This window comes from Myotis daubentonii, chromosome 5, assembly GCF_963259705.1.
Source record: "Myotis daubentonii chromosome 5, mMyoDau2.1, whole genome shotgun sequence".
NCBI classification, from domain to species: Eukaryota; Metazoa; Chordata; class Mammalia; order Chiroptera; family Vespertilionidae; genus Myotis; species Myotis daubentonii.
Genome location: NC_081844.1, coordinates 19382961 through 19393747, shown reverse-complemented (window position 1 = coordinate 19393747; position 10787 = coordinate 19382961). Strand labels below are relative to the sequence as shown.

General features: G+C 58.8%; 1 protein-coding gene across 1 annotated transcript; it reads right to left on the bottom strand.

Moving 5' to 3' along the window:
* Positions 1 to 2441: 2441 nt before the first annotated feature.
* Positions 2442 to 4098, bottom strand: JUND (JunD proto-oncogene, AP-1 transcription factor subunit). Its single transcript, XM_059696202.1, has one exon. The coding sequence runs from the start codon at positions 3934 to 3936 to the stop codon at positions 2896 to 2898; it is 1041 nt and encodes a 346-aa protein (XP_059552185.1). The 5' UTR covers positions 3937 to 4098; the 3' UTR covers positions 2442 to 2895.
* Between the last annotated feature and the right edge of the window lie 6689 nt (positions 4099 to 10787).

The window sequence follows — 10787 nt, the reverse complement described above, 5'->3', positions numbered from 1 at the left end:
CCACCTTTCAAACCTTCTGGGAGGGGAGGGAGGCTGGAGATTGAGTTAACCACCAAAGGCCAAAGATGCAATCAGTTGTGCTTATACCATGGAACCTCTGGGATTCAAGAGAGCTTCCTGGTTGGTGACCACGTGGAAGTGCTGGGAGGGTGGCAGCCCAGAGGGGCACAGAAGCTTAGAGCCCTGTGCATCTCTCCCATCTGGCAGTTCCTGAGTTGTATCCTTTATCATCAGTAAACTAGTAAGTAAAATGCTTTCCTGGGTCCTGTGAGCTGTCCTAGCAAATGGTCAAATCTGAGGAAGGAGTGGTGGAAGCCCCCAATTTATAGCTGATTGGTCAGAAGTACAGGCGGCAACCTGAGACTTGTGCTGGTGTCCGTAGTGGGGGCAGTTTTGTGGGACTGAGCCCTTCACCGGTGGGGTCCATGCTAATTCCAGGTAAACTGTCAGAACTAAACTGGAGGGAACCCGGTTGGTGTCTGGGGAGTTGGAGAATTGGTTCGTGTAGGGGGAAAAAACACACAACTGTCATCAGAAGTGTGAGTGAACAGTTTAGGCAAATCTTGCCACCTCCCTAGGTCTCCTTCTCTACAGACCGGGCGCACTTGAGTATCAGCTATGTCACTGTTGTTCATCCCCCAAGCTGTTCCAACTTCTGCCCTGGGAGACGCTGCCTGGATGTGAACACACCCACATCACAGCGCCTCAGGAAAAGGCCAAAGTGGGGAGACTTGGCTGAGGTCACAAGATGGCAAACTGGCACCTTCAAAACATGGCTCTTGGTCTACTTTGTGTCAAGACACCATCTCAGCATCACCCCTCTTCTCACTCTGGCGCCCCTCCTGAAATGTCCGCCAGAAGGTGGTGCCAGGTGAAGTCACATGGTTAAAACCAAACCCCAAAGCAGCTCTTAAAGCCTCAAGAAGTGGGCAGACAGGATGACCAGGGCTAGAGGGAACATGTAGATGGTGAGGTACCACTCTTCAACGGCCGAGACTGTGGGCATATGCCACTCTTTCTTTGTACCTGCAAATCAGGCAGAATTCAGTCACCTTCTGCGCAGGGCTGGGGAGAGTCAGTGTCCAACACACACCACCAGCCCAGCTTCCCTGTGTCCTGGGCCACAAATGCTCACATCCCTCGGTGGCCCCGAGGCAGGCGCCCAAGCCCAGGTCTTTGGCCCACACAACAGCAAAGCCTAGAGGAGGCCAGGGAAGAGGGCAGCCTGGCAGTCAGGGCTCTGAAGGTGAGAAACCCAGGTCCAAATGTCCCTGTACAGTCTTCTTAAAAGGCTGTGGTCCTGGCCTGTGAGCTCCGTGGTTAGAGTGTCAGCCTGCTCACCTAAGGGTCTCTCAGGTTCCGTTCCTGGTCAAGGGAACATACCTGGTTGCAGGTTTGATCCCAGGTCCAGGTCAGGTCACATGGAGGAGACAAGCAATCAATGTCTCCCTCTTAAAAAAATAAAATAAATGGGAACAGTATCCTCAGGTGAGGATCAACAACAAGAAGGCTGTGTGATCGCAAGCCAGTCACTCAACCACTCTAACAGTTTTCTCAAAATGGGAGAACATAACATAGGGGGGAGGTGCTTTCAGGAAGTATTTGGAAAATCCCGGGCTTCCAGTTAGTGCCATAAAAGGGAGGTCCCACAGCAGGTACCCCGCCTCCAGTTCTAGATAAAGACCACCTGGCGCAGGTCCCTGTGCCACTTTCCTTCTGGCCCCAAGACTCCGTTTCTCCAGCCCCTGATCAATAATAAACAGATCGAGCACTGACTGTAAGCCAAACATTGCTCTGTAAACAAACTTAATTTTCACAACTTTACGGAGGTTGACGATTGTTCTGCCCATTTCACAGACAGGGAAACACAGGCCCAGAAAGTCAAAGTTTCTGCCTTTTTCTTCCTGCCTCCGGCTGGGGCTGTCCCCCTTCCCAACCCGCAGTCATTCCGCCCCAAAGGGGACAACCCGCAAGTTTGCTAGTTCCAATCGCTGGCTGTCATCTCCAGCGATTCCCCCGCCCAGCCCGGACGGTAGTCGGCCCGGCGCCCAGGCCCGCCTAGATGGCGCTCGCCCCGCGCCAGAGGTGCGGGCCCCTCCCCGGCGCCAGCTCCCCCCTCCGAGCCGGGAAGGAGAGGAGAAGAGAGGAGGCGCGGGGGGAGGGGAGCGGGCCAGGCCTCGCGCAGCCCGGCAGGCCCCGGCGGGGAAGGAGGAGGCGGAGAGCCGAGCTGCAATAAGGAGACTTTACTGAAAACAGAAAACCGGGCGAACCAAGTATTACAAACAGGAATGTAGACTCGTAGCAAAACAAAACGGGGGGGGGGGGGGGGGAGCAAAAAGGGTGGGGAGGAAAGGTGGAAGGGTGTCTGTCGGAAGAACGGAGGGGCGGGGGCAGAAAGCAAGGAAAGGGAGGAGTAGTTTTCTTCTTCCTATTTCTTTAAAAAAAAAAAAACCAACACAAAAAAACACACGCACACAACCAACGTTTGTTCCCGAGTAGAAACATAAATAGGGCAGAACCGAACACTGTTCTCTCTTCCAAATGCAAAAAAAGTAAAAGAAAAGGCAACGCAGGGCTTCAGGCTGCGCCCCCTCGGAACCCTCTTCAGCGGCGGTGCGTACAAAGGGGCAGCCGGGCGCGCGGGTTTGTGCAACTCGGGATGGCCACGCGCAGAGGGTAGAGGCAGCGTGAGGGAGGGGCGGGGGGGGGTCATGCGCTGGCCCCCCGGCAGCAGGGGTTCCAGCTTGTCGACTGTGCGGCGCCCTCTCCAAGTCCTGGCACCATCCGGGGGCGTCCCCGGGGCCACGCCCTCTCCAAGTCCGGGGCACCCACGCCCCCCCCCACGCGAGCCCGCCTCTCGGGGAGGGGGGCCGCGCATGCGCCCCGCGCGCGGGCTCAGTACGCGGACACCTGGTGCTGGGGCAGCAGCTGGCAGCCGCTGTTGACGTGGCTGAGGACCTTCTGCTTGAGCTGCGCCACCTGCTCGCGCAGCAGGCTCGCGGTGGACGCCAGCTCCGTGTTCTGGCTCTTGAGCGTCTTCACTTTCTCCTCGAGGCGCGAGATGCGCTCCAGCTTGCGCTTCCGACACTTGGAGGCAGCGATGCGGTTGCGTAGCCGCTTGCGCTCCGCCTTGATGCGCTCTTGAGTGTCCATGTCGATGGGCGACAGCGGCGGGCTCTCGCCGAAGCTCGGCACGTCGGGCACGGTCTGAGGCTCATCCTTGAGCGCGGCGAGGCGCGGCGGCCCCAGCGCGCCCGGGGGCGGCGGCGGGAAGGGCACGGGTTCCGCGGCGAAGGCGACCGTCGCAGCGCCCCCCGCGCTCCCGGTACTACCCGCGTAGCTGCTCAGGTTCGCATAGACCGGCGCCTCGGGCGTGGCCGCCGCCGTGGCCAGCTCGCCAGGAGGCGCGGCGCTCGGGGCCGTGCCCGTGGGTCCCCCGGCCGCTGCGGCAGCGGAGGCTGCGCCCGCACCCAGCTGGTTCTGCTTGTGTAAGTCCTCCAGGGCCTTGACGAAGCCCTCGGCGAATTCCTGCTCCTCGCTGGCCGCCACCTTGGGGTAGAGGAATTGCGTGCTCGTAGGCGTGGTGGTGACCAGCCCGTTGGACTGGATGATGAGGCGTTCGAGTTCTGGCGAGGCGAGCTTGAGCAGCCCCAGGTCCGGCGAGGCGAGCAGGCCGTCGGGGGGCGCCGCACCAGGGGCGCCGTCGGTGCGCAGGGGGGCCGGGGGCGGCGCGGCCGCGGGCTTGAGCGCCGCTGCCACCTGCTCGCTCAGGCTTAGCGTCAGCGCATCCTTCTTCATCATGCTGCTGGCCACTGCCGTCGGGGGCGCCCCGGGGAACAGGCGACCCGAGGACGCGAAGCTGCCACCGCCGCCACTGCCACTGACGCCGCCGCCCAGGCCGCTTAGCGCCTCATCGCCGTAGAAGGGTGTTTCCATCCTCCGCCTCCCCCGCCGCGCCGGTCCGGGGGGGAGGGGAGTGGCCGCGGCCTCCCGAGAGGCCCGGGCCCCCCCCCGTCCGCTTGGCCCTGAGCCCGCCCAGGCTGCGGCCGCTGCGCCCGGCCCTCCGTTGGCGGCGGCTCCTGCGCCGCGCAACCCGCGCGCCTTCTTATAGCCTCGGCCCAGCGCGATGAGCTCATTGCCCCCGCTCGCCATTGGGCGCGGATGACGTATCTCATTTACATAGAAGGGCGTGGCCAAGCCATCGACGCTCCCCCGGCTGCCGTTGCCCCGGTGACACGCGGTAAACGGCACAACAGCGCGCTGCCTTGTGGGTTGACATCATGGGGGTGGGCCGCGCGTCTGGGCCGGGTCACCCCGCCCCGGGATCGCTGTGTACAATGAAGGCCCCAGCGCCGCCTCCCGCCAAGGCACGTCCGGGGTGGCGTGATAGGCTCGGCCACCAGGCGCCCGCCCGCTCCAAAGCCCCGCCCCGCGTCTGCGCGTGGGGCCAGTTCGGCGGGGGCGGTGCTGGTCCCGGGGAACGGGGGTGAGGGAATGGGGTCCCAGATGGATAAATAACTCCCTGGCGCCTCCCGTTCCACTGCGCAGACGGTGGTTCCTCTAACGCATCTCGGCCAGTCTTTGTGCGCTCTGGGGCCTGAAGGGGTGGGGAGCGGTGGCCAGTGACTCGCCGGAGATGTGAGCCAGGTCTGCCTTCACCCACCCTCACTCCAATGTCCGGTGGTGTGTGTGCCTCAAACAGACAGAGGAGGGGAAAGGAGGGCTGCCAGAAATTGCTGGACGCGCTTTGATCTTAATATTGTTCACTGGGAGCCCTCTAAAGCACAGGGTCCAAATTCCTGACAGATGCGAATCAGGCTCAGCGAGTGACCAGCCCTTAGAACCCTGGGGTCCATGCCCCTGGGCAACCGCATACATTTTAACTCTAGGTCTGCCAAGGCCTGCTGTGGGTCCTCCGGTTAGAGTGCCCTACAGTTTTTCCTTTAATACCCCTCCCCCTCCCCCCTTTCTCCCTCCTCCTCCCCCTCCCCCCCTTTCTCTCTTATCCCAGCTGGTAATTATTACCTGCTTATTACCATTATCATGACTGTTAGGGCTTAATGAGCCGCCCAAAAGGCTGGCTGGGATGGGATACGAGGGAGGAGGGAGGGAACAACTCCCCCAACACCCCCCAGGGATCCTTGGGATATCTGAGTCTGACAGACAGCCCTTGCATTCCACCCCTCCTTGGCTCCCACCCCACTCAGGATGGAGCCTACTTCTCAGCCCGGTGGTGGAGGCTCCGAGTCCACACCCTTCTTCCTCCTCTGACCTTTCACCCTTACCCTCTCTGAACCTTGGCTTCCCAGATCATTACTACCCCAGGACCTTTGTACCTGCTATGTCCTCTGGTGATTCCTTGGCCCAGTGCAAAAGTGTGTCCTCAGAGAGGCCCTTCCTACTCACCTTGTTCTCATTACCTTGGAATTATCCAGATGGAGTGGATCATAAGGCTCAAGAAGCTAAGAACCTTGTCTCTCCTGGGCCTGGTAGTTCCGCAGCTCCCTGTACAGGGCCTACCTAGCATACAGTGGATGCAGAATGTTAAAGGAGAACACTGCCTGGTTGTGTTTGCTGTGGCCATCTCTGGCCTTGGTTTGTGTGACTAGCCCAGCCGTGGGCAAACTACGGCCCGCTTGAAATGAATAAAACTAAAAAAAAAAAAAAAAAAAAAGACCGTACCCTTTTATGTAATGATGTTTACTTTGAATTTATGTTAGTTCACACAAACACTCCATCCATGCTTTTGTTCCGGCCCTCGGGTCCAGTTTAAGAACCCATTGTGGCCCTCGAGTCAAAAAGTTTGCCCACCCCTGGACTAGCCTGTGGGGAGGAGCACCCCCCACCCCAACTCCCTTTCTCACCTGGCCTTGCCCTTAATGGCCTTGGAGCAAAAAGGCTAAGAGTGAGACTGTGATTATGAGCAAGAGGCCTGGACTGGCCTGGCAGGCAGAGGGCCAGGCATGTGGGTGTGTATCTGTGTACACACTTGTCTACCTGTGCTTGTGTGTGTGTTCATGTGTGGAGCAGGGTACCTTGTGTACATGCGTGTCTGTTTCCAGGCATGTGAGTTTCTGTGCCCTCTTGACCTGTCCTCTTGGGTCCCAGCTTGGGCATGAAGGGACCCTTGTTGGAAGGGAGTAGAGGCCAAACCTATAGCCAGCCCCATCCTGGGACCCCTCTCTGGAGCAAGATTGGAAGAGAGGGGGCCATTCTTCTCTCCAAGGCAGGAGAGTGATTGGTGGCCTAGGGAGGCTCCACCCCGACTGTGGGTCCTGACCTTTTTTTTTTTAAAATATTTTATTGTTTTTTTTACAGAGAGGAAGGGAGAGGGACAGAGAGTTAGAAACATCCATCAGCTGCCTCCTGCACATTCCCCACCGGGACATGCCCGCAACCAAGGCACATGCCCTTGACCGGAATCAAACCTGGGACCCCCTAGTCAGCAGGCCGACGCTCCATCCACTGAGCCAAACTGGCCAGGGCTTTTTTTTTTTTACCTTAATTGGTAGATGAATGTCTGGTGATCTGTGGGCAGAGGCAGCCTGAGCTGAAAGACTGACCAGCAGACAGACCTTGAGAAACGGAGGCATATGGAAGCCAAGGCAGGTTACCTCTTTGAGTCCCAGTTTCCTCTTCATGAAAATGGAGCAAATACTCCTACCTATCTCATGGTGTATTGGGATTTTCACTGGATTTGCAGAAACAGTATAGGCTCAACAAATGTTCACTATCTTTGTTTTACTTTATTATTATGCAGCCAAATTTAACGGCTGTTTTTTGGTCTGGAGTTTCCTTAGCCTGGAGTGCCCTTCTGTAGCTTCCAGGCAAACTCCTACATATCCTTCAAAACCCACTTCCAGTATTCCTTCCTCCAAGAAGCCTTCTTTAACCATGCCATGCCCCTGGAGACTTCCCTAGACCCCTTCCATCTGACTGAACCCTGTCCACCATTTGAGTCTGGCTCAGTATACCCCAAACAGGGGAGGGGAGGGGAGGGTCCTTGAAGCTGGGAGTGGAGGACCTTAGCTTCTAAGTGCAGTGGCAGACTTTACCAGCCCCATTTTCTAAGGCCTGACCCCCCCCCCCCGACCCCCACCCCCCAGGCTCCTCTGCAGTGCACTTACTATTCCTTCTAACCTAATGCCCTTCCCTACCATTTCCTTCCTTCCAGCCAGGGAGCTCTCTGGGACACCCCAGCCCTGCCCCTCCATTTGGGCCAGCCCTGACCCCACAGGGCTGGGAAGAGGGGCTGTGTCCAGATCTGTCCCTGAGACTGGGGGCTTCTTGGGCAGATCAAGGAGGCCCTAAGTCCATCAACCAGCCCCTTCCAGTGAGCTAGGTATAACTACCATTCCTTCCTTCATCCATTCCATGTACATTGATTGAGCACCTATTGTGAGCCCAGTGATGGGACACACATGAATGACACAAACAACCCCACCCGCCCAGCACAAGATCCGAAGGAAGAAGGTGGCAAACAGCTTCCTGGAGAATAAATGGTGCTTCTTCCATGGAGGGTAAAGGAGGATGTTTTTTAGAGTTGAGTAATCTGGGAGAGGAATCACAGGAGGTGGCGCCGAATGAAGGAGCAAGTCAGTAGATAATCAAGGGCAGAGTGTCCCAGTGGGAACAGCAAGTGCAAAGGTCCTGGGGCAGAAGCCAGTGGGCCACATTGATGGAGGGCAGAGAAAGGTGGAGCTGGATTGGGGGGGCGCCAGAGAGACAGAGGGAGAGAAAGTGAGGTGGCAGAGTCCCCACCAAAACTGAGGTGGGTGATTATTTGTTCCGGGCTGTATTTTCAGCTGTATTTTCCCAACAGCTTCAAGAGTCTGGGGACAGTATCCCACTTCCTAGAGCAGTGTCCAGAGGGGGTCCACGACCTGCCCAAACCCGACCAGAACTCAGCCGGTCCTCCTGCGCCCCCCCTTTCCCTACAGAGGCTTAATCTGAGCCCAGCCACCCCCATCGCCCGGGCTCTGGCCTCTGGCCAGCGCAGAGAGATCTGCTTTCTTGTTTAAAGCAACCTGCAACTCGCTTTAATGTTTGGTCTTTACTTGAAGACGCAGAAACTTAAAACCTATTGAATAAAACGGAAAAAAAGGAGTTAAGCAGGAAGCTGAAAGGGGTGAGGCGAGGGTCGTTCCGGGGGTGAGGCTAGCCGGGGTGGTCCCGGGCGCTCGGCACCCCGCAGGTCTGGGTGCGGCTAGTAGGGGCAGTCCCGGGACCTTAGGCTCCGCGGGTTGGAGAGGGCAGGGATGGCGGAGACCCGGGTGGTAGGACCCCGGGGGCGACCAGAACAGAGGCACCGGCTTCGGGTAGGGGGTGCATCTGGCCCCGCCGCATTCCTGAGGATCAGGTTACTGCCGAAGACCGCAGCCCTTCCCTCCCTTCCTGCCCTTGCCTGGAGCCTGATGGGCAGCCACCCCCCCAGCCCAGGGCAGGTGTTTCTCTGGCCGCAGGGAGGGGACCCAGGCCCTGCCCTCTGGGCTGGCACTGTATCTCTCTGTCTTTCACAAGGCCATTTTGTAATTCACACGTCAACCCTCGGCCCCAAGGATGGGGCCAGATTGATATCTGGCAGAACCGGCCGTATGACTGGTGGCCCTGCTGACCGCTCCCCGAGGCTGTGGTGTCTCCTCAGCCTCCTGCAGGCCTGGGAGAGTCGTTCAGTCCAGTCAGTGTTTGTTGATTGACTGACCTACCGTGCAAGGACTCCTGCAGAGAGAAAACATCTCACACCAGCCACTTCCACCCCCCAGGACAGGCTCACCCAGTGTACATGTAATGTGTTCTTGCTGTATTCCCAGGCCCAGTTGAGGCCCTTTCACAGGTGGATGTTGGGGGAACCCAGAGGGTTTGGGGAATCAGAGAGTTGGTGAATTCATTTTCATTAGACCAGCTTCAGAAGTTGACTTGTTGTCGTAACCGGTTTGGCTTGGTGGATAGAGCTTCGGCCTGCGGACTGAAAGGTCCCCGGTTCGATTCCGGTCAAGGGCTTGTGCCGTGGTTGCGGGCACATCCCTGGTGGGAGGTGTGCAGGAGGCAGCTGATCAATGTTTCTAGCTCTCTATCTCTCTCCCTTCCTCTCTCTAAAAAAAAAAAAAATCAATAAAGTATTTTTTTAAAAAAAGAAGTTGATTTGTTTTCTTTTGGGCTAACCTCAAGACCCAGCATCCAGCCATCCCACCACCCTCACTGAGCACCTACTGTGCGCACCTGTGTGTTGGGCATGAGTTTTTGGCCCTCCCTCATCACCACCTGAGCTGTTATTCTGATCGACAGAAAACAACATAAGAAGCACATAAGCACTCGCTATTTTTCCTTTATTTTGATCCCCTTTTCTGTTTTTACTGCCGTGAGTATATTTCAAAAGGGAACCTTCGTGTCACCAAGAATGGAAAACCAGTTTCCCTTGCCATAAATAGAAGGAAACCCAAAAAAACGATTAAATGAGAGCAACACAGGCATTCCCCACCAGCTCAGGGACACTCTGGGCCAGGCCTAGGTCAGGAATGTGCAAACGTCCAGAGAGCAGTACGGCAGGGAAGCCCCAAACCAAGGCAAAGGAAACTTCCGGAGGGGCCAGGGGACCCAGAGGCCCCAGCACACAGTTGACGCTCCATGTGTCCAGTCTCAGCTCAGCAACGAGAGCACCTACTATGCTGGAGGTCTGCCTGCACCAGCCAGCGCCCGCCCAGGCCCTGTGGGGTACTGGCCCCTTTCAGGGGCGGATGGAGGTAGAGGTGGCAGGCAGCGACCCCGCCGGCCGCCGAAGGGGAGGCTCAGGTTGGCTCGGCGAAGTGGAAGCTCCCACTTCCTCCTCAGAGCCTTGGGGCTGTCCCCGCCCACGCTCCGGTGGGCCCCCATGAACCCTGACGGCCTTCTCCCCGGAGCTGCGGGCCCCTGACGGCCTTCCCTGGCTACCCGGGGGTTGGGGAGGGGTTGCGTGAATCAATGAGTATGAATAAGGAAGTGAACGAGTGGATGGAGTCATGGATGAGTTAGTGAAGTAACGAATGGATGAGGCGGTTAACCAGCGGCCGCAGCAGTGCTGCCAAGACTGCGAACCCACTCCCGACACTTCTCCTAAAACCCCACAGCAGCCCCTCAGGAGGGACACCTGCCCCCATTTTCCGGATGGACACACCGAGGCTCTGAGCAAAGCTTGGCTCCCGTCCTGGGAAGGCAGCCCGGAACCCAGGCACATCCCCGGGAGAATGGGGGGCCGGGAACCGGGGCCTGGCCTGGCCAGAGCTGCAGCCGGACCGGGCCTCAGGGTAAGGGCCCGGCCCCGTGAGGGAGGAGGTGGGGAAGGGGCGCGGCAGGCAGCACAGAGGGAGCAGGGAGTCCGGGTCCATCGCGTCGGGGCTCCGGGGCGGGAAGTGGGCCCGCCCCCGCCCCCGGGAAGGGAGACTCGTAAAACACTCGCTCGGCCCCCCTCGGGCGCGGGGCGGACGAACCCTGCGGGCCGAGGCCGCTCTGCAAAGCTCCTCGCGCCCCACCCCCATCCCCAGTCCCCCTCCCCCGCCTCCGGGGAGGAAGTGGTGAGGACGGGGGAGGGCCCCTCACTCTCACTTCCCCTGGGGCAGGGCGGGCTGAGGGCGCCCCCGCGGTGGGAATGGGGGCCCCTCCACGGGGGCGGGGGGAGGCCGGGAGCCGCAGGAGCTGGGTGATCGGCTCGGGCCTCCCCGGTTCTCATCTGGGAAATGGGGGGAAGACACTCAACCTCGAGACAGAATTGCTGGGTGAGAGGACCCCGCCCGGGGCTCCGGGAGCTCCCGCGG